This window comes from Anopheles gambiae, chromosome 2 (assembly GCF_943734735.2).
Source record: "Anopheles gambiae chromosome 2, idAnoGambNW_F1_1, whole genome shotgun sequence".
NCBI lineage: Eukaryota > Metazoa > Arthropoda > Insecta > Diptera > Culicidae > Anopheles > Anopheles gambiae.
Window position 1 is genome coordinate 38,615,731 of NC_064601.1, and position 24,320 is coordinate 38,640,050.

The following is a 24,320-nucleotide window of genomic DNA, read 5'->3' on the forward strand; positions in this document are numbered from 1 at the left end:
TTGCGTATCCTAAATCTATCAACGTTGTAAACGGCGTTGTTCTTCTAGTATGTGGTTTCATTCATTCAATGGTATAATATCTTTCAATGGCACGTTTTATAAATTGAGCATCGTTGTTGCACCGTCTCTCTTTCTACGATAATTTCCAATCAATTCGCCCTGCGAATATGCATTGTGTGCAAGGTATTAAATGGCAAAGTATTAATTGTATATAAAATATTAGTAAATTTGGTGTTATAATTGTGCTGAGGTGTTCGCGTCCATTGGCATAGTTGTTCAGCACATTTAAAATGTCTTTTCTGGTAGCGCTTTAAGTCTTCCTTTCGTATCTCGGAAATTAAAGTAATATTTTTCATTGTCATGATTTCAATGACTTATTTTGCAAATCTTTTGCCATCTCGCTTTAATTGACTACCGATACTGCCGTTCAAAACTATCAACTGTGCTATCGGGACCGAGGATTCGTTGGCTTTTTCCGAGAGAGAAGGTTGTTCCGTAGGCAATTGTACGGTAGGATTCGGTACATCGGGCTGCTGTCCCGTTGAAGGTGCCATGCGTAAGTCCAGCTCCTGTGAATTCTGCTGCTGCATTTGTTGCAGTTGACGTAGATTGAGTGCATTGACCACACTTCTAATCCTCATCACGTCTTGCTCATGCTGCCGACGCCTTTGCTCTTCGTGCAGTAGTTTTATCGACGACAACTCTTGCTGTTGGCGGGCGTGATGATGCTCCAACAGCTTCTGGTAGTGATACTGCTGCTCCTGACGCACATCCTGAGATAAAGACAACTGCAAACACAGCCCTGTATTGACCACCCCCAATGAGCTTTCTCCATTTGCTTCGTGTCCCGTTTCGTGCGCCGTTTCGTGCACCGTTTCGTGGGCCAAACGCAAGTGGTTCTTCATTTTGTCCGGACGTGAAAATTGCTTGTCGCACACTGTGCACGGAAACACCTTGCGCTGTTTGCCCTCGTGGTATAGGAAAGCGTGCCGCTGGAAGCTGTATTTGTTTTTGAACGTTTTTTCAAAGCCATCCTTAGCGCACTCCATGCATTGGTACATTCCACCGTTGATCGTGGCGTACTGGAACAAATCAAGCCCGCGAACGGACATCTCTGTGAGTGCTTTGGCCGGATCGTTCGGCGATATGGTGTGGCGTGTTCGACGTTTCGTAACTGCCGTAGCAGGTATTCTCATTGGTTTAGCGGAAAATGCACCGCTCAGCATATTTATGTGGTCCGTACGGTTTTCCAGCTCGGTTATCGCTTCGGCGTCTGATGTCGGCGTGTCCTGAGCCGTAGCACGCACACGAAGATCACTAGGTTCATCGTTGTCTGTTTCGTCGAGTTTCGGTGCTTTAGCTTCCTTCGGTGAATCATCAGTCCCGTTTGCAGTCTGGTGTACCAAGGGTACGTCAAACGATCTACGCCGTTCGATTATCGTGACATCCTGCAGATGCCCATTCCGTTTCAACTCTTGCAGCAGTGGCGGTAATGTATCACCATCGCATGACTCCGGCGGGTTTGAAGCAGCCTCGTCTGAGAATTTCGCACAGTACGCCTTAGGAAGAATAAACTCAATTTCCTCATCACTCTCCTCCTCTTCTTCTGCCCCATTGATCGGATTTGTTACTACTGCATTGGTGCTGCGATCCTTTTTCTCCAGATTGATGGGGAATATGGATAGTTCCGACCCTTGATAGGGAATCATTGCCATACCTTTAAGGGATAGACAATAAAACACATATTAGAATAACTTATGATTCTATTCCAACAAAACAACATGAAAATTGGTAGACGGATGTTAACAAATGTTAAGTATAAATGTTAAAAAGTAAAATAAAATAACAAAGGTATTCAATTTCATATCATTGTTTATTATGTGGTTTGCGTGTTTCTATCAAATAGCATTTGTTTAAATATACATACAATTCAATGTGTGTTGATTGTGCTGCTTTAAGGATAAAACATGTTCACAAAATTGGATTAAAATTAAGCTTATTTTATCGACAAATGCGTGCCTATTTGCCGCCAAAATCAACCCAACTGCACGCATGATGCATCGTTGCATTGCATTGCATTGTTCTTTCAAAGAACATCCTCATCTGGTCAAATCGATTGCAAGTTCACAGAGGACAAAGCAAAACAGAAAACATGGTTGAAGATTACTTTTAATACGTGTGTGCGTTTATTATCATTTATTTATCTTATTTGGTGATTCTGTTCTTAGATATAACTATTAGTTTTACTAAAACTAACGACCCTTTGCGTTCTTTTTGCCTTTTTATGCCCGTTTTCCGTGATATTTGTATGCCTTTTTCAATGCATGTTTAATATAACGTCGAGAAAAGTAAACTAGAATTTAGTGTAAATGCGGATTTATTATTTTTTAGGACAAAAAGTTGGTAAACTTGGTTTGCTTCTTTCTGCTCTCCTCGCTGCACCAAAAAAAAAGTTCATCTTTCTGTCCATTGTTTACAGATACGTTTTTGAATTTAGTTTTCTCTGTTCAAACTCCCTTTCTGTATGTACATCTACTCGCGGCAAGTAACGAACGGAATATCGGATAGCTTCTGTTCCACAATGCTTTCATTTGGGGATGTGCCAGATTCTCAGAGTAATATAACGAAGTACTTAATACGTTAAAATTGCACTAACTATTGGATTTGCGAAGGGAATATCTGTGCACGGAAAGATAGTAAGATTAAACAAGTGTTTATTGCAGAGTTCAATCTTTACCTAGCTACTGTTCCAGGTGCGTTCGTTTGTGAACCGCATTACCGTAGGCAACGCGTTCGCTAAATAGAGATTAATTTGCAAATTATTATGCTTTACTTTTAGTACAATAGTGCGAGCGTAAGTAACTCATAAAACTAGAACATGTATTGCAATGTGTTGCTACAGCTCAATCGTTTGCTCGTGGTTCATAATTTTCCTACTGCAACACCCATCAAAACCCAAGTGTGCCTTATGGGTGGCAAAATGCTTGATACACAAAATGAAAAACAAACAAAACAAACTATATTATTCACTATCATAAAATGCACGCACGTCCCTCTCTTTATCGATTGTTCCTCTTCGTCTTCTGTTCTTTTAGCATCGCTCGCCTCATGGGATAAATGTTTATGCCCTGGTAGCAAGTTTCATCGAACATGCAATTTACTTCTCCTTGGACAGTTATTCGGCACGACCAGGTTTTGGAAAAATGGAACCATTTCATCAGAAACAAATATTTAAAACAAAAAACTACGGTGCTGTTGATAATAGTAGCTAAGGATATGATTATCTTTTTGCATAAATACTACTCACACTAATTACAAAGCTAACATTATCGACCTTCCCCCTTAAGATCACCCAACCTTCGTCCCTGCTGTCCTTCTATATTGATGCTTACATAACAAACAAATTAGTCTCTTTTTATTTACGTGTTAATATTACACTCTTCTTCGCATTATCGTGCTATAGCCAAAAGGGTTACATTTATTCAACCTGCAGCAGGCTAGTTTGTGTGAATCGGTGTGTCTGTGTGTGGTGCCTGGTGAAGGCGCACTAAGCGCACAATGATGATTCTGGTTGAAGAAGCGCAGGAGCGCAAATTAAAATGTTCCACCCAGCTCTGTGACAACATAACCACGCGCAAGTGCGTTACGACGCTGCTTAAGATTACGAACTACAATTACTATCTCAGCCTTTTTCGTTTTATACATCTATTAAACATATGTGGGACGAATGCAACATTTAACGGCCAATGTTGGTTTAGTTTGGTTATTGATTGTTCTCTTCTAAACCACCTCTGAAACAATTCAGCTTAAAATTTGTTACATTTCCAATATTTTGATGTACACATCTCAGTTGGATGGTAAAAAAGACAGCGGTCTATAGTAGTAAGAGAAGTGAATTCATTGTCCCATACATTTTCTTAAATACAATTCTGCGTACATTAATGCCCTTCATACATATGTTGTTCTGAATCAATACGATGGTGTGCTTTTTCACGCGCCCGTTAAGTTTAAATAACATAAAAATAATACAAACCAAGCTGAGACCAATGCAATAACAAAGACAGATTGTAATTTTAAACATAAAATTTGTTAAGGTAACACATCAAACAAAAACCTCATAACTTGGTTGTTGTTTTAAAACCATTTGACGGACAATAACAACTACAGCTTGTTATGAAATATTTGAAATGATTCAAAACCAAACCGCAATGCCATTGCCGCTATGTCGTACCTACACACCCACCAATATGTATGTATAAATTTAGAAAAATAAAGAATTGCTATAAAAATAATTAACAAAAAAAAAAGGAAACAAATCGAATCATTCTTTGGGCTGATTCTGTGTTTAAAAGAAGAACACAAAACAAATAACAATCCTGCTATTAAATAATAATGTACAGTGGATGCATGGTGTTTCCGCATTCCCTACATTTTCATGGTTTGTTTTTCCTAAATATGAGCTATACCGAAAGGAAATGCGAATTAGTGTATGTTGCTTTCTCTTTGCACTACATGCGCGTTGCGGCAACACAGATCGTAGATCATGATCGTAGTACTATGATTTAGGTGGTACTTTGCTACAATTCAAAAACGGCTGCGCATCAATGACTGGTACGATCGAATGATCGTCTCCAACCAGCTGAAGCACAGCATTTCGTCGTTTCGATTGCTTTTGCTATTTTTGGGGAAGACATTAGTGAAGCAATTGTTGTTTTGTGCCGTTGTATATGACCCCCTCCCCGACGGGAGGAGTAGGAGTTGCCTCGGAACCAAGCGCACCGGGAGGGAGGTTTAATAAAACAAACGGGTACACAATTATCTTTGCAAACAAAAATTTTACAAACATTAATTAAAAATACATTACAACACTAAATACGCGCATACAATACATATATAAAGTAGTAGACAAACTAACGGAGAATCCATCGAGGGGGGTGTGTGTATTGGGCCAGCCCGCTGCTAGGGGCCAAACTTTTGGTCGATTTTAAATGTAGAGTGGGGAAAGAAGTGGGCTGTCGATTTTGGACGCTCATACACCGAACCACACACAGCACACCTTAGTAACACCATAATTTTTTACGGTTACTCACTTAACGCAGCAATTAGTGTGCGATTTTTGATTAGACACTTAGAGCAACAGCGTCACACTCAAGCTTATAACAACTATTTAAAAAAAACCAGTACAAAGACCTGCTTGTTAAAAAAAGGAAGAACTCGCACCCCAACATGTTTGTTGTTGTCTTGTTCAGGTTTTAGGGGGAGAGTTCCACGATATTATAAAACTACAAAATACCCTTTTGAAGGAATGATTTTTCTAGCTCTTGTATGGGCTAGCCTACCGATCGTGCAGTTCTCTGCATTTTGTCGCAAAAAGGAGGGACAGTCCCATATATGACGGGCAAACCAAGAGCCTGCAGCAGTTTGCTTCATTTTCCCTACCAATTACTAGCCTCTATCATCTGTGGTTGGTCCTTTTTGTCGCTCTGTGGAAACCGGGGAAGGGGGACAACAGTTGAACAGGTGTGTGGTGGAATTGCTTAACCTTTCCGGTGTTTCCTACTACTGGCTGACGGTTGCGGTGGCCGGTTGCGCAGCGAGACCGCTGGAGCTGGACGAAACCGAACCGGTCGGAGAATTGGCACCTGATGAGGACGATGACTTCTCTTGAAATTCTTTCTTGATGGTAATCGTCCCGACCGTGCCACTGCCGGCTGATCCTGCTGTTGTGGCTGCAGCCGCCGGCGAGGCTTGGCCACTCCCGGGAAAGGGATACATGATCCGTATAGCGCCCGTACCGCCGCTGTTCGTGCCGAGCTTCGGCTGCAGTCCGACCGCGTTAATGATCGAGGCCGTCGTGAGGGAGCTCCCACCGTTGGTCGAATCGTTCCGCCCACCCACTAGGGTGGCACTGAACGATTCCTCGCCCCGGGAGTTGCTTCCGCCGCCGCTGGCGGGCGAAGTGCCGCCCGGCCCGACGCCTGTCGTTTGCTGCTGCGCGTACTCCTGCTTGTGGATGATCTTCACGTGCGCCGTCATGTTGTCCTTGCGCGTGAACTCTTTCAGACAGAACGGGCAGGGATAGACCTTCACGTTGCGCTTGTGCGAGGTCACATAATGCCGGCAGAAGTTGCTGATGTGCGTGTACACGCGGGCGCACACTTTGCACCGGTACACGTGGTCACCCTCTTTGGTACAGAAATCGCGCACGCTGCCCTCGGTATCGTCAATCACGGCGTACTTGTGCGTGCGTGAGCCACTGTCATTGCCGCTGCCGCCCTTCACCGAGGGTGAGTTCGAGTTCGAGCGCGGGCTCGACGATCGGAGCACGCTGCCGGAAAACATGTCGTACATCTCGGAGCCGATGCCCGTGATGCACAATGACGATCCGCCGCTGGCGGTGTTCGAGGTTGAGATCAAGCTTTCGTTCAGGTTGTTGTTCAGATTGTTCAGTATCGTTTGCGTGGTGGTCATGCCGTTCGGTTTCTTTGGTGTCATTAGCCGGGCGCGTTTGTGCAGCTTTACCGAGGATTTGTTGTTTGATCCACCGCCAAGGAAGCTGCTGGTACCGCCGCCGGATGCCGTGAGGGGTGCCAGCTTCGGTATTTGGAGTGCCGTCGTCGGTACGACCGAGATTTGAGGCATACGCGCGCCCCCGCTGGTACTAGCAATCTTTAGACCCGGTTTCGGCTGCAAGGGCGGTAGGTAGTTGCTGTTGGAGGTTGAATCGACGGCTCCGCTGTCGGTGCGTGGATCGAACTTAAACTCGACCGGTTCGTCATACTCGTCCAGCAGCAGCTGCGGCTCCATTAGGCTCGAATTGAGTTCGCGTCCATCATACTGATCATCCTCAATGTCGTCCTCCTCTTCGCCGGCACCCGTGCCGTCCAGTTTGTTGCATTTATCATCCTCAGCAAATGAATCTTTCGAATCTACAAATATTGAGAGAAAGAGTCGAAGGATCGTACGTTAGCTAAAGTTCAATTCGGTGACTAGTGTGGAAGGTTTTGGGTTAGTTAGAAGTAGCACAACAAAGCAGACGGAAGGGACAAGATGGATCAATGAAAATGTGTACTGTGACAGGGTGCAAAAGCGAAACTAATACACTACTAAAGGATACATAGGGTTAGAAATGAATCATGATGTGTGTACAGATGTTATTACAGGTAAAAGCATTGAAAAATATCCAATTTCCCAAGCCGCTTCAGCTCTAGTGATGATGATTTAATGGAATGGGATTTGTGCTCATGTTTTCATTCGCTGGCGCGATTAAAATGTGATTTCCTACATTAGAATGTGCAATATTTGGTCATTAGTGTATTACATTTTTGTTTGTCAAATCATATTTCGCTTTGTCGATACCAGAACACATCAGGGATGGAAGAAAGGAGAGAATAAAGCAAGCGATAGATTAGCACAACAGGATAATCAGTAATTGCGAAAAAAGAATGAGAGAGAGAGAGCGTGCGCGTTTATGCTATGAAACGATCAAACAAAAGCACTACCCAATCATAACAAACAAATACTTTTTTTCTACTACTTTAGTTGCTAAATAATTTTAGTGCTAATAATTACTCCAAGAAAACCATATCAATATCACGATCGGAAAGCTATGAGGGACCTTTAAGACTTGGTGGTAACTGGCCTATGTTCTTGCCAACTTTGGGCCATATTGGTACGTATTTTCATCGCCAACTGAACTCCGATTTGCTGACAACTTTTATTGTTACACTGGCACTCAAATATGCTTCATTTCACGAAAACGTATGTTCATACGTTTTCAATTTTCAGAGTCTCTTTCATTAAATCATTCGATTCGTAAAGCTTCAGCGGCATGGGAAGGCGGAAACTCACCTTTTTTATATACTTGTCCGCGTTTTCGGCTTGTAATATTGGATTGCGCTATTCATTCAACCTAAGTGTGCTTGTTATGGGTTTAAGCCTGTTTTTTAACGCAAACTACGACCACTAACACTATCCGAAACATTACGGCAGATAAAGGAAATGTGCATTATGTTGTGTGTTTTATCCCAACGCCGCACATTTAAAATTATTGACAGGTTTGTTGAGCGAAACAGCGCCAATACGAATAAAGCAATGTGTTCCTCTGTGTGCACGGTGTATTATTTTAAATTAAAATTCAATTTGTTCGTTTTTTCTACACACACGCACACAGACAACACATTGTATTATTTTGATTGGTTTTTAGTTTGCTCTTCTAGGTGGCGGTAGTGTGAGCTACACTTTGAAGTATTATGACAGAGGTAGCGAATGATCGCGCTATAACCGATCCCTAAAGCGATGAGTGACGGCGGACTACAAACATCCCTTTTAGCTTTTCCGAACAGATACTGAATAGATGTAGAAACATAAGCGTTGCAAGCAGTAAAATGGCACCATTTAATTGTAAATGAATTTGTTCGTCTAAAACTAAACACCAATCATTTTTTACGAACCCGATTAAGACAACAAATACGTGTTTATATGCAAATATATGTGTATATATACATGGTTAGTAAATTTTACGACAAAAGATAGGAAATGGGACCATGGGGAAAAAATTTTATTTTAAAAATTTACTATAGAAAATCATCTCACACGGCAGAATCACGTTTTATAAGTGTTCTGTGCATGTTTTTTATATAACGGAGAGTGTGTACTGTCTGTAATATGTACCATATCTCGTACTAATTCCAAGCTACTCAATATGTCAATTGTCTATGAAGAAGTATAGATGTGATTTTAAATTAAAAGTTAAGGCATGAACTAAACTCTGCTCAATGTGTTTTGAGTGTTTTCTACGATTCCACCCACTCATCTTCCTTGCCGACTAACAAGTTATCTAAGTGTAAGCAGCTAGTCGACCTGAAACACGTCAGATTGAATAGAATCGCGAAATAATGGTAGGTAGCTACGTCATCTTGTGTGGTGAATTGTTATTATGAATCTGAAAAGAGTGAGTCTACTCTGGTTCAAAACTCACTGAAAAGAGTGATTATTAATGCGAGTGATTAAACAGTGGCAGACGAGAGCCACATATACGTGTATAGCAGTCAATGTGTGTGTCCCCAGTGCTAGTATGAAGAAAATAATGTGTTCAAAACCAAACCAAATAATTGTGCGATTTATTCTTCTTCTAATATGCAGTAGTGTGTGCAATGCATGTATGTGCGATATGCGTTTTTTGTCCCGCAAATGGCCGCAAATGGCCGCAAAAGGCGTTCGTCGTACTCACCGGATAAGCTGTTTTCGTTGTTCCGCGTTCGGCTGCGCTTGGAAGCTCGCGACGGCTTGGCTGCCGCGGTGCCCTGCTTCTGATGCTGCCTGCCGGATCGATTCGTGTTGCCATTGTTGTTGGTCGTGCCGTCCATGTTGCCGGTGGTATCTTCCATCGATTCGTCCAGTGACGGCGAGGTACCCCGCGGTTCGTCGCCCGCCTCCAAATCGACATCGTCAACCAGCTCGTCCGCCTCATCGTCCATTACCTCGTCGTCCTCGTCGTCCAGCTGTTCGGCCTTTTCGTGCATCAGGGTATCGTCGTCGTCCGTGCGGCTGCTCACAATTCTTAGCTGCTGGTCGTCGTCGCCCGAGTTGGACGCGCCACTGCTGGCAATTTTCACATCCATAATATCCATCGAGCTGCTGTCGTACTCTTCACCGGGCGCACCGCCGCCGCCGACGAAATTTCCCTCCGTTTCACCCTCGCCTGCATCGCTTCCGGACAGCTTTCGCGGACGACCACGCTTGCGCTTCTGTTGCGAGAGGGCAGTACCGAGCAGCGGATTCGTTTGCACCATCGCACTGCCACTGGCGGCGCTACTGCCACCTTGCTGCAGCAAGCTGTTGCTGTGGCTGCGGGTAACGATGCCGGTGGAGGAGAGCAGTGGGGGTAGCGGCTTTAGATGGCCGCCCTGCGCCTGGCCGGAGCTGGCTGCGTTGGGCGCCACCGCAATACTGTTGGGTACGGGCGAGCAGCGATCGTCTTCGTCATCGTCGACTTGCGACACCATGCCACTGCTTCCGCTGCTGTTCTTTTGTACTGTCGCGTTTGGAACTGTGTTGGTAGTGGTGGTGGCACCCGTCGCTTGCGCACCGCTTGAGGCAGCCGAGCCGGCCGAGTTGGTTGCTGTTGCGGACGCCGAGCCAGAGGGCGCATTCGGTTTGTCGTCGTTCACCTCGGTGAGCCCCTTTATCCGGAGGCTTTCCGCGACGCGCAGAAAGGCGGCCAGCCGATCCTGGTCGACCGACACCTCGCCGCGGTACATAAAGTCCAGCAGACACTTCATGTCTTTGAACGGTACATCGCGCAAGATTACGATCGGGTGCTTCTCGGGATGGCTGACGAAAAGCTGCTGGAAGTAAGGACTGCAGGCGGACAGCACCATCTGGCGAGAAAAACGAAACCCGTCACCCGTTAGTTGGTTGGTTGGTTTTTGTATTGACTAGAAAAAAAGACTAGACAAAGAGGGAACAGCGCCATTTGTCCATTAAGAGAGAGAGACGGCGGCCCTAAACGCGGCGCAGTTTTCTTACCTTGTGTGCTTTCAGGTGCTGACCTTCAACGGCCAGCGTTACATCGATGAAAGTTTCATCGTGCAAAAGCTGGTCGAACACGGCGAGCAGGTTGGTTTGGTGGTTGTTCCACCGGAGGCAGAATCTTTGGGATGTCATTTTTACTGTGATTTTTGTTGTTTTGTTTTCCGTCAAGCAAGGAATCCTGTGTCCTCTCTATCTCGGGGTCCCTTGGGAACAGAGACGTAAATAGCCGTTGCTCTTATCGGGGTACTCCGATATCGGCGCTGTTGTTGTTGATGCTTCTGCTAGTCGTCGTCCTTCGTTATCTTTCCTCGTTTAGACGTTTTAGAAGGCAAGATAAAAGTTACTATCGCTTTACTGCTGTATATCAGCAGCTTGAACTTAGGGTGATTCAGTCTTTCCAGTTCGGTTGTAGGTTTGGTGGCTGTAGGTGGAGAGAAACAGACAAAAAAAAAACATTATTAATACTTTGTGCTTAGTAGTAGTAAATACAAAAGAATGTCATTAACTAAGAAGCTATATCCCCACTCGTTTTAGAACGGAAAATCAATGTGGCAAAACATTGTTAAATAACTACTATTTGTTGTTGTAATATTCTGTCACAAGTAATAGTATGAACTGTTCTTCACTTTAAACCGACTTGCGCTTTACTTCCGTGCTTTACTGCGAACGATTGTAAGGCCGACCCGGGTTTGTTGACGTCAGACAGCGAGATAAAAAGCAGACGCACCCAAGCCAAATAACTCGAAGCGTCAAGGGAAGAAGCTCTATAGCTCGAAGATTACAACGTGACAAAACGCACCCTCAGTCCTAACGCAGATAAAACGTCATTTACGAACGGTGCGGCGGGATCTTCTGCCCAGTGTACACGACCCAATGACGCTACACCGCATAGTGCCCTTCGAGATTCAAATGTACTTTCACAGCACGCACATCTCCAGCCCAGGCTCACTTTAAGTACAGCAAAAACACTGAAAGCTTCGACAATAGAAAAGTACCCTTTTTATTTTTTTTTAAACCTTCAGCGATTTTATTAAACTTAGCATTTATAAGAGTCAGAAAAAGATCATGTAACATTCAATACAATCGTTCCTTTAACAGGAGAGTATGTGGCACTATTTAGCAGCTTGCAATGCTTAGATAATACCCTGAAGTCAGCATCTTCTTAACCACTCAGGAGACGTACTCATTCATCCGGTAAAGATTTACGGCTGGGGGTTTCTTCCTATCGTTATTCCCATAAAATTACATCATCCCTTCCTCGCGCGACAGAACTGCGACTCCATTCCGTAAACTTTGAGCAGAAGTGGCAGGAGGAGTGAGGGCTGGTTGGAGGAGGTTAGTTGTTGAAATGTCCTTCAGTGCCATTTAACAACTGGTCACAAAGCTGCTATCGGTCTGTGGCGGCGATTAGGATGGGGTTTTTGTACCATTACCACCACAAAAATGAATATTCAACTGAGTGTGGGGGGTTTGTGGAGGCCCTTAGGCAGCTAGCGTGGGGATGGCAAGAAGGTTGAGTGGCAGGAACAGCAGAGAACGGCGAGGATACACTACCACCACCGGGCTCTGCTAGACCCTATTTTACTGGATCTAATTTATTCTTCATCTACGTGCGATTAAGTTGCCGATTGAACAACAAAGTTAAAAAGTATTTTTTATAAAGTGAGCCGGTTTAGGTTGGAACTGGAATTGTCAATTTTTAGCAGGTATTTGTGTGTAGTTAAGACCTCTGAACGCTTGTTTACTCAAGCACGAACGGATCCTTTAGCGATCGCTGTTATTGGAGATGATGCCTTTGCTTGTGTAAACACTTCTCCGAAATTTAAACAGTTGCCCTCTTAATGTGCAAAGTTGCGCGTTCTGTTGAATTGTGCGAGTGTTCCCCGCGAGTGGAAAGGGTCAGCACGAAGGGAAAGGTAGGAAAACTTTCCTTAAAGATGGGACGGAAACACAAGGCAGCAAATTTACCCCTTCTTTCCTACTCCCCTCCGATTGCCGTCCCATTCATCCTCCACGGATCGCGCCGACGACGCCCATGATCATGACCTTCACAAACCTGTCAACCTGTCAAACCGATTGCATATTTATTACCGCATCGTCACATCTCCCCGTCGTTTGTGTCTGTTTCTCTCTTTCGCTCGCTTGTTCCGCACTCGGCACAGGTTAGTTTAATGCGTGGCCCCATCGAATGTAGGATGGCGTAACATACACACATACACACACGTACACGAAACGACGACACGGATGACAACAAAAACTACCGCAAACTTACTCCGCACACAAGCGTGAACCGCAGCAAACACACACGCGTTTTGGATCACACCACTGCCACAAATGACGATTGGGTCGATAAAGTAAGGGTGGGATTGGATAAAGCTTCATCAGAGAGCAAACATTTCGAATGAAAGGCTCAGGGGATTGTGCACTGGTTTTTGCTGCAGCAGTTCTGCCAACATGATGTATGCAAATTTGTGTGCCAAAAAGAAATTTCTCTAAAAATAAAACATAATTCGCTCTTTATAACAACAGAAAACAGAATTAAAATGATTTGCATACTATTATGCAAAGTTAATGATCATTGACGTATTTGTGACACCTCCGAATGGCTGGGTGGCTATCTAGTAATCATAATAAATCGGACCGCAATTTGGGGTCTGTGTTTTATGTAATTTATGCGTTTGATACTGAAATCGATAAAAGGTTGAGTTGGAAATAGAGCAACACTCTAATTTACATGATTTTTTATCGGATCTTTGCAAAGGAGATCATTTTTATTTTTAAGACCTAAAGAACCTAAAGACCTAAGAGCTTCGAGAATAGTTTTATCATCCCACGCCCCACCTAGCATCGAATTGTATTTTCCTGTATTATTCTGGAAAACCCTGAAGTAGATTAACATTCCAACACGCTCCCGCCTAAAGGGCGAAACAACAGATGACAATCCACCCAGGAGCTCTTTAAGAGAGACACGGGGTAAGAGACGCAAGCAAACAGGATTTTCCAAATGGGTTATGCATATTTATTTTAGTGCAGAGATATATTCACGTTTTGCGTTTCTGTACGCGATTCATAAAACTGGCCGCCGCCGCCAACTGAATCACCCCATCACACCACACACACACCACAGCAAAACGTACTGTGTGATGTTGTGATGTATTCATCAAAATCACACCATCAAAAGGATAATATAGTGTAAGGAAGTGAAGAACAACACAACACGCAACTCAAGATGACGTAGCAGGCAGCGCATCACATTCGCCATGATGGAACTACGTCCTCCCCCCTTGCAGCACACGATTGCCTTTTGGGAAACAAAATGAACCATCTAATTCCTCCAACAAATACCATTGCACACTGCACAGTGGGTGGAGGGAGGGATGATCGTGGGGGCGCGGCGGAGGAGGAGGTTTAACAAAGCGCGATCACTGGAAGCCATGGATCCATGTCCGTGGTGCCGGTACTAACACACACAAACACACTCACACTGCAGCCTATCTATCCCACCACCCCCATTGGCGTTTATCATACACGATGATCGCGTGGTTGTGTGTTTTTTTTTTCTCTATGAGAACCGAAGCAAACTGACAGCCACCCCCGCGAGCAAATGGTAGAAAGAAAAAGAGAAAAAATGAACACGGCAAAGTTTCAGTTTATGTTACCGTGGTGCCGCCGCTCTGTGCGGGCTGTGCGCGGTTGTGTTGGTCTAGACTACGTTTCGTGTGCTAGATGCTGCTGCTGCTGCTGCTACACAACACCCCCTTAGCACACCCTTGCTTCCCTTCTTTGTGACGGGCGTTAGAGACGAACCCGTTCCACCCACACTTTCATAAGCGTTGCGCGGCACACACAATCATCGGACTTGCCATGGCGCTGCGGTTCTTCCTACACACGATTTCGAGAGGAGTTAACTGGTGTGTGTGTGTGTGTGTGTGTGTGTGTGTGTGTGTGTGTGTGTATTGGGGGGGGGGGGGGTGTGGGACTATAGTTAGTTTGATGGAAGTACAGCGAGGATTCGATTGCTACTACTATACTAACATTTTCCTATTAGATTCTTATAAGAAAACACACGCAAGACACACGACGCATCTGTGTTGTTCATAGTTGGTTTATTTTGGGGTTGTTGAACGATTACTCATCGACATTTTATTTTTCCTCTCCACTAAACGAATGTGTGTGCGAAAGCGCCGGGTAGATGGAACAGTTTGATAAAACTACAAACTCTATGCAAACTGCAAACAAAAACTAATTTGCTGATAAACGATATTTTCTTGGAAGTTGGGAATCGTGCAGTACACAGCCACAAACAAATACGCGCACATTGCTTACGCCAAACTGCTCTAATCGTTCGATTTATTGATTCCGTGGCGTCCACATTCCCGCCACTCGGTGGACCTCCTCCTCCTTCTTCTCCTCCTCTGTCCTTCGCTTGCAGCGCGCGTAGGAAAGGAAAACGAGATTTCACGCCTATAGCAACAAGAACCAGCTAGAGAATCAGGATTTTTGCCCACATTATCAACTTCGTTTCGCTATATATATTTATACATATGCACCCCCCTGATGGAGAGATCTCGTTTGTAGGTTTCATTCCATTTTAGCAAAAGCTTTGCCAGCTAAATGAGGAAAAAAATTAATAAATGAAAACATCGTGCACTAAATAATGAAACGAACTAAAATCTTCTATAGCTGCAGCAATTGCTGCTTGTCCATTCTACACTCACATGGTTAGAAATAATTACTGCTGCAGTTAATGTACACGAGATTGGAATGAGAGAACAGACAGTGAACGTCAATTGCACAAGCGGAAAAGTGCATCCCATCAGCGTCATATACGAGTAGGATCGCTTGTGTGATATGGAAGAGGGGAAAAGAAGGGAAGGGGGAGGGGGGATGGGGCTTTTTTACAACCACAACGAGAGTAGTGAACATTGCGCGAAGCAATTTCCTCCTAGCATGTCTGCTAAACGGAAAGATTACGGTTGTAAAACAGACCTTCAACGCAACCTACACAACTGTGGCAAGTTGGGGGGGACATGACGACGTTTTGAGCTTTATGTCTTAACATATTCAACTCCGTTCTGAGAGAGGAGCGATACAAAACTGATTTTTTTACGTGGGATGTGCTTTTGTGTGCTTTTAAACCTCAAACCGAAAAGTTACAACGAGTTTACATCATGTCAAGCTGCCTAAACCTTTGCCCACGGCCCACGGTGTATAATGTAAGAGGGATGTGTCTGAACAAAAAGACGCCATTTTGTATTTTCCGCATGCATGATTTTTCCTCCTAGCAAAAAGGAAGCTGAAGAGGGAGAGAACGAGAGATAGAGCAAGTGAGCGCGCGAGCAGAGTAAAGGAGAGCGATTTGAGCGAATACACTCTCCCCTTCCTAGTTTTTTTTGTTAGATTCATTTTTCTCCCCTAAATTCAGCGCACGTATTCGCTCCGTATTCGTTGAAAAGGAGGAGATATGCACACCAATACAAGCGCAAACAACTGCGTGCCGTGCGTTTTCCATAGCTCACCTTCCTTCCCCCCCCCCCCCCTTGCATTTTACGTACATTATCTCGCTCGTTCGGTGGGGAAAATAACAGTAGCGGCCAGGGTTGGCAAACTACCACCATCATGCAACAAACGTAGTACAAAAGCATTTGCAGCCTCCTGGATTTGTAGACAAATGGGACAAATGGTAGACAAAATGGTGGTGAGATGATGTCGATTGGATTAAGTTCATCCATTTCTTTTTATCAGATTATTTTGCTGCCGTTTTTGAATACAGAATGTAATCTTTTATCAGATCATCCACGAGTCAATCCCCACAACATTCAAGTTTTGTAATTAAAGTTTAAGATGGGCCATGGAACCTCTTGATGAGGACAATTGTGTGCATCATTCATCAGCCAAATGTCACACTAGTCACGTACAATTAGTACGGCTCTCCCGCGTGTGTCTGTATGCCCCATCCGGTTGTTGGTAGTAGTAAACGCTTGGCCTCAGCACACAGTGCAGACCTATTACACCTACTTAAACTACCCCCATCCCCCTCAAAAGCTACATCTTCATACCACCCCAAACATTCAACCTCCTCGCCTAGCTTACCCACACACAAGCACACACACACGCTCAACCATTCGTCACTGGTAAGGAACACTTGGGCCAGAAACACTCGCGCGAAGATGAAGCTGCCGGCTGATGCTGCTGCGACTGCTACGTTTTCTAGCGTTTGTGTTGGTTTCTCTGAAAGCCTATTGCTGGCTCCCAGAGTTTCCCATCGCCTACTTTTCATCCCCCATCCATCCCCCAACACTTTTGCCTTGTGGAGACTCTTTCGTGGGGGGGGGGGGGGGGAATGGGAGAGATTTTCTCAACCACACACTTGTGCGCTGCATTTTGATTGCCTACTGCAGAGAGAACGTTTTTTGTCTCTCGGTCAGTACATCTCTTCTTCTCTCTTTCGCTCTACACTCTTCACAGTTTGTGAAACACTTCCCATGTTTTCTCTGCAGCTCGTGTTCGTGGGGAGAGGGCTCAAGGATCGCAGTCACGATCGTTTCTCACTCTATTCCTTTCTCTGCGGCACACATTCCATTTCACAGCGCTGTGTTCCGGCGCAGTTTTCCGATCTTGGTTTTCTTTTGAATTCTTGAAAGCTTCCATTGGCCATCACAACAAGTAAAATGCTAAATTAATACATCAAATAAGTGTCTTCGCCAACAAGAACACACACCGTCTCTCTCTCTCTTTGGGTTCCAAGTTGATGACGGTGGGAACCAATCTGTGCTTCGCCCATTCCACGGATGGTTTATTTTTAAATGCAGGACAAGATCTTGCTTTATTCACTCCACGTCTTGGGAGAGTGCACACCGGCCGTAAACAAGCCAAAACCGCAGCATGTCCTTGGGGTTATTACAAGGGAGACGACGACTGTGGCAGCGTATGTTGAAAGGCATGTAACGAGGTAAATCTACATACGGCTCGAATCCACCCAACCAGCTATTGTTGTGATGTGTCGGTTGAAGCTTTGTGATTGTGTTTGTGAGAATTGTATGACTCACGCTCGCTGTCCCTGTCCAGAATGCGACAATATGTACCTTGGATGAGGAGTATTTTTTTGTTAAACCTCCCGTTCCTCCCCAATGGAGAACATATTAGCTTCTTGTGTGTTTGTTGTTCCCTCGTTATTTAACCCAATTTGAAACAAATGAAAACAACACATCTCCACAATGCTCGTCTGCCACGTCCTCCTCCCCTCCTTCTTGTGGACAATCATTCACGTGTTGGCATGTTCAACTGGATACAGTTCTTATCCTGTCACAGCCAACCGGCGAGGGAGAGGCCTAATTGGATATATCCTTGCCGCACTGTAGCAATAGGACGAAACACTGGACAGTTGGGTGGATTCGTTTTCCATCCGTCTCGCCACTACCCGCGCGCACGTGTCCAGACGCTGGTTGATTACCGAAGCCAACGTGTACCTGTCCCGTCTCCGCCGTGCTGGGAAGCAAGGCAATGGACGAGTCCTTGAAAGGCTTCCAGACACAGCCGTCACCGGAGTTTCCCACACAGAAGCAGCCAAATGTCATTCGATAGTTATCCTTTTCCGCTCGTCCATCCACCACTCCACCCCGTCTTTGCGTCACACGCATCCTTTGCGCACGGTTGTCGTCCATCCTGCCGTCCTGCTGTCCAACCATCATCACCATCCTGTGCCATCCCGTTTTGGTATGGCTTCTAACAAATCCTATTTAGACTCATGTGGGGGCTCTCTTATACAACACACAGAGTGTTTGGGAGTGTATGTGTATGTGCAGTAGGAAAATTAATATCCTTGACACAGGAAACACTATCAGAGGTAGAGAGGGATTGCGGACAAGGTGTGACGTTTGGAGCACTGGCAATTACTTTTCCATGAAACAGAGGGAAAAAACAACAACACAAACATTGAAAAGTTTGCTTAGAAAGTGAAGGAACGTTCTCGAAGACGAGAAAGGGAAGCTCTTTAGAATGTTTTCTCCTCTTCTCACAGTGCCACAACAGAAAATCTTAGCTATTTTACCTATTAGTTGTACATATAATTACGAAAATCACCAAACAAACAAACACACTACGACGTGGCAAAAGATCCCTTCCCACCATTTGGCATAACAAAAACAAAAACGAAAGAGAGACGGAAGGTGGTGATGGCGCTGCATAGAAAATCAACAACCGCACGATGTTTTTGGTTTTTCGTGCGAGCTAGCGGCCGTTTTCCAGCGAAAGAGGTTACCAACCCCCCCGAGTGCGACGAGGACGGCCTGTTTGTGTGTGTGTGTGTCTGTGTGAGCGCTGAAGAAAAAGAAAGTTATAAAGAAATCTCGAACCGGACCGACCATGTAGAGCAAATGGGGAGGGCAAGCTATGGGGGGGGGGGGAGGTACAGTTTCCCGAAAACATTCGCATACTGTCTCATGAGAAAAGGAATGGCTGTTGGAGGAAGGGCGAGCGAGGGTTGTCGATTTTAGTCAGCCACGTGGAAATGCACGCTGTGACCGTTTTCTTTCCATTTAAATGAAATGCAGATGCAAATGGATCGAAAAGGATCGCCACCGCCTGTCATTTCCCAGCAGTTTCACCACCGCAAAGTATATGACAAGCGCACGAGCTAAAATTATCATTACAACCGCCCCTCTCTCCTCTCTTTATGTTGCGCATTTGTAGCAAAAGAATTTCCTTGAATCTTAAGAAAAATTACACTGCTCATCCTTGGCAGTGAAGCGCGTTCGCGCGAAAGTCGCGTAACGAAAGTGAATCTCCCCGGCCAGCAAAAAGAAGACTGCCACGTACCTATACTTTCTAACACCGGCGACGACAGGAGATTGGGGGGCTGAGATGACGGTTTGGTGTTCCTCGTTCGGTGATTCCTTCGAGATGCTGCTGCTGACGAGATGCTTCCCGAAACACGCGCTTTTCTTTGTGTCACGCACGTTGCTCTTTTTTTGAACACGTTTTTCGGCGAAACTTCTCTAAGCTGCCGACCGCCGACAAGTACAACACACCCACCAATAAATTGTGCTTTTCCTTCACTTCACTTCCACCCTTTTGACACATAAAACCCGCCACACTACGATACGTTTCGTTTTTCCTTTTCCCACCACGCTACACACACACACACATTAGTGCTCGTAGTAACAGACACACACACGATCAAAAATCTTCTTTCCTCTCACAATCAATCGCAGTAATCAGCGCGCCAAAAATTTGAACACCCTTTCTTCCTCTTTTGCTTCTTGTGAGTGAGGGGCCTGGCGCGACACACTTTTCTCTTGTGCTGGGGGGGGGGGGAGAGAGAAGAGACAACGGATGCTCTTTCTTTCACAGCACAGCAGAGCTACACACACACACGCACACGCACACACACAACGCACTCAAGGGATGATCCTCACGTCTAGAATCGGCGGTGTGGTGTGTGAAAGAATGTTGCCTTTCGTCGCAAGCACACACTCGTCACATTCGCGATTTTTAGTGTGTGTGTGTGGGTATACAACAGCACACTACTAAAGCGCACACTTTCGCAGCACGCACTGGTCCTCTTTTTATGAGGCAATTCACGCAAAAAATGTATAAATATTGCAGCAGCCGCAACACACTGGACCTTCCGTTTCTTTTTACTTCTACTAGCACCGCACAATCAGTGGCGCTTTGCGTTTTTTTCCACAGTGGAAACGCGACACTAAGCGGTAGCACACACAGCGACGGCGACGCAACACTCACCACTGCGACACGGAGGAGCGAACGGCAGCATCATCGTGGTGGGCCCCATCAGCAGAGATCAGTAGTGATGACTGTGTGCTAATTGTGCATGAATGAAGTGTGTTTGTATGGTTGGAAGAACGATTCTGACATCCAGCACACAGGACACGGCACACACGGGTGGGTTTTGTTGCTGTTGTTGCTATTTGACAGTATGACGTCACTTTATGTCATATCCATTATCATGGTTTAATGAACCGATCGATCAATCGCGTCACGGGGTGTGGAAACGGAGAAACGGGAAATTTTCGACTAATACTGAAAAATCCAGTAAATCACGCACAGAAACGCCACACGGTGCCACGAGTCTGCCGCTTGCCCCACCACGCAGAGCGGAGGAGACACGGAGAACAGAAAAATCACGCACTATCTCACACAAACACGCACACACAGTCTCGATCGAGAACGGCAAAACCGCACCCAACACACCCTTGAGCAATGATGGGCAGCAGGGAGGTGGTGGAAGGGAGTCGGAGGATCGCTCTTTTTTCCACGATTCTAAGGAATGTACGTTCTATTTGTTGCTTCACTTTTTGTCACTTAGCGCAGGAGACACACAAGCACACGAAGCTTTTGCTTCAGGATTTTATTCACCACGTTGGGTGAACTTCAGGCAAAGCACTGTTAGCTACGCACTGGCAAAAGGGGGTTGCCTTATCGCCGCACTATATGTATGTGTTTCTACACACACCGCACTATTATCACACCGGTCGCCCCACGATAGCAACTGGTTGGCCACACGGAGGAACAACACACACAGCACACACGGCCGTGTGCGATATCGATGGCTGACAATTCAACACGAAACTAAAACACACACTGCGATGTCGCAGGAATAGTAAAAAAGTGAACCCTTTTTTTCCTTCAATCCCGTACACTAGCACACACTTTGGCCAACGCAGAGGACAGAAGAACGGTTATCTCCACTTGCAGGAGCGTACGGTACTGGCCGCGATGATGATTATGACACGGTCCCGACCCACACACACTGTATGTCCTGGTGACGACACGACGACGACGGTATGTATCTATTCGCTGTACGGGCGCTCTCGGTCTGTCCGGAATTTGTTTGATTTTCTTTCCCTTTTTCCTGAGCCTCTCCACACTCGCGAGAGAGAGGCACACACACGGACTGTCTGCCTTGCACGGTGCTGTGTCGCTGCGAACGTGTTGTCGAGTCCGCGACGCAAGTTCGAATGAATAGGGGTGTGTGTTAATTTTAGCTATCCCCGGCACTGCTCTCCACGCGCGCGCTCCGCTCAATTCGGCTCGGCTCCTTTGCTCACCCCTACACACCCTGTAGCACTCGCTCCGCCCGCCGCACCGTCCGCGCTCTCCTTTCCCACCAGCACCGACCACAGGCGCAGGGATCTTCTGGGTGTGTGCAGCCCCCTCTCCTGTAGCGGCCGCAATCAACACACGGTGAGAGCGAGAGAGAGAAAGCGAGCGAGCGAGCGAGTGAGAGAGAGAGCCCGCATGCACCAACACAGCACCGCGACTGGCTGCGCCGGCTTCGATTCGTATCGCGACACGCACGCATACAAGCGCGCCCACACCCAAAACGCACACACTACAGCGCGCAACAGTATCCGAGCGCGCGCTCCTTTTTGTTGGACGGACTTGAGCCGACCACGCACATTGCGATACAGCGCTGTGCGAGCGAGTGAGCGCTGCATACCATCACATCGGCTTCTCGCTCATTCCTTGCGCGCGTGTGTGTGTGTTTGTGTTCGCTGCACGGATACGAGTGCTCTCGCTCTCGCGCTAGCGCACGGTTTGAGGGCGCGCGCGGAACAGCTAGTGCTCTCCCGCTCACTCCAGCACGGGAGTAAGCGGTGGGGAGAATTCCTTGAAGCTTCCGTACACAACAGTTTTGACTTGTCGCGACACGAATAGTCCCTGCGCTTGAAATCATCGTTTTGTACGTGCAAGGGGTAGATTGCGGCTGTGTGTGGGTAAGGAGTAGTAGAGTAGTGTGGCAGGCAGGGAGGCAGTGGTGGGTTTTGTGTTTTGTCAGCGGCGTTGGTGGGGATGAAAAGGGGAGCACGCAACAGGAGTGTGTGGTTTTCTGAGATTTGACGATGTCGGAAAGAGGACTTCGGACGACCAACGTGGCGCAAAGCAGAACCGATGGAAAAACCGATGGTTTTTTGTTCTGGGACTCGGTTGGGGGAATTCCTACTAACTCAATTCATTTCTTTTCTAATAAGTTTACATCATCATCCTGATCCGTTTGAGGCGAGTACTCTTTGCGTAGGTAACCAAGTTCAAGAAACAAATCATTCTGAGGATTTTCAGTACATTTCCTTCATCCGTCGGGCAGTACTGTTTTTATTTCGCCTGTACTATTTACTGCCCCCTCATTCCGCCCATTCATGCAACGCAACGCCCTGTGAAGCTATCCACTTAATCGCCAACGCACACACACACAAATACGTTCGCGCACATACTCAACCACCTTCGAGGGGAGCTTCGCCAGTGCGCATCGTTTGCACACTCAGGGGATATATACACAGCAGCGTGGCCGCGCTTCTTTCGACACAATCCGCATCCGAGGACAGAGTTCTCGATCCCCATTGTGACGATGCGTTTTTAACGTGTACGTGTGAATGTGTGAGTATACGTGTGTGTGGGTAAGTGTATGTGGATGGGACGTGTACAGCAGCGTTGTGTGTGCGCTGTTGATTGTGTTTCCTATCCGCGTAGGGCTCCCGTCACCACCACCACCACCCTACAGACTCAGAAAAACGCACCCCCTCCCAACCCTCCAAAGGCAGCTCCATGCCGTGGCAAATGAATCGTCGTCGTCGCATTCGGATTAGCTTGCTCTCTCTCTCTCTCTGCCGCATGCTCTTTGCAAGCGTCCCCAAAGGCGTTCGGCAGCACAAACTGCGGTCTCGAGCGCGGCAAGAGAGCAAGCGAACGAGGGAATTCGGTGGCTTACGACCCGCTTCTCATGAACCCTCCCCCCCCCCCCCCCCTCTTCACCCGGGGTGCCCTATCCTCTCCCGTCCCTTCCATCGTGCGGCCACACCCGGTGGTGTAGAAACTCGTGCGCTACACGCCATGGCTTTTATGACTTTTCTCGCAAGAGTTTTCCCAACTCCCCACTCTCACCCTTCCCCGGCCACTACAGAAGCGCCCATTTTGCTCCCAGCAGGGTGGAGAATTGGCCTTTTCCACGTCGGCGGCACACTGGACTGATGAACTGAGCCGGGAGGATGTGTACGTGCGATAAAATCATCAAATTGTGCTCTCGTGCTTTTTTTTGCAGAATTTTATCCTGCTCCGACGCGTCTAGCTCATCTGTGATGACCGTGTGATCGCATCGCTCTCTCCACCACCGTCCATCCCCATACTCATCCCCCTCCCCCCTCTTCCCCTCTGCAATGTATACATACTGGAGGGAAGTTCACTAATTGCGGCCCCAGCGTCGCTAGAAGACGCAGTTCTAGCGCCTAGCCGTGCCGCTGGAGAATGACGCCGTGGCAAGTCGCCGCGCAGGAATAGTGTGTGCTTGCCACGTTTACACTGCCAACGATCGTTTGCGAAAACATTCTTCCTGTTGGGAATGTAACATCTTTCCTTGGGGGGACACTATGGAGTCCTCGTTCTGTCTGATGTCTTTTGCTCCGTTTCTTCTTGCTTGTGTTTCTCCACAATCTCTGGGTCTTGCTGGTTCACATCCTACTCCAGGGCACGGTAATTTGCATCTTAACTGCTAACTCCGCATCCAATTGTTTCACGGTTCAGCGCGGCAGGTCTAGGAGCAGGGGCGTAGGAGCCTTGGGTACAACACCAACCCGCTTGCACAGTGGTGCATTGTTGCCGCACTAGGATCCACTGGGAGCGCGGACTGGGAGCTCCCCATCAACCCCATTCTCAGCTTCTTGCCCTCCACTCTACTACTAGCAGCAAGTGTGTGTGTGTGTGTGGATACCATTTCCTATCGAGGAACACACTAGCGCACGCCCGTCTATCGTAGGCATCGTCATTTTCCA

The 24,320-nt window shown here is 46.4% G+C and overlaps 1 protein-coding gene across 2 annotated transcripts; it reads right to left on the reverse strand.

The window, feature by feature from the left end:
* Positions 1–348: 348 nt before the first annotated feature.
* On the reverse strand, positions 349–21,895 carry LOC1274194 (protein tramtrack, beta isoform). Of its 2 annotated transcripts, none has more exons than XM_061641466.1 (4): positions 19,354–21,895; positions 10,531–10,957; positions 9,233–10,382; positions 349–1,717 (listed from the first exon to the last, which is right to left on the reverse strand). In XM_061641466.1, the coding sequence occupies exons 2-4, from the start codon at positions 10,666–10,668 to the stop codon at positions 375–377; spliced, it is 2,631 nt and encodes an 876-aa protein (XP_061497450.1). In that variant the 5' UTR covers positions 10,669–10,957; positions 19,354–21,895; the 3' UTR covers positions 349–374. The 2 variants fall into 2 exon arrangements, with proteins under 2 accessions (XP_061497450.1, XP_061497449.1); XM_061641465.1 differs by lacking the exon at positions 349–1,717 and adding an exon at positions 2,164–6,929.
* Positions 21,896–24,320: the final 2,425 nt, after the last annotated feature.

Coding starts and splice junctions, on each gene's coding strand:
- LOC1274194 (XM_061641465.1), bottom strand. CDS start 10,668: ATGACATCCCAAAGATTCTGCCTCCGGTGGAACAACCACCAAACCAAC. Junction 10,383..10,530: donor AGCACCTGAAAGCACACAAG/GTAAGAAAACTG, acceptor TTTTCTCGCCAG/ATGGTGCTGTCCGCCTGCAG. Junction 6,930..9,232: donor CAACGAAAACAGCTTATCCG/GTGAGTACGACG, acceptor CAATATTTGTAG/ATTCGAAAGATTCATTTGCT.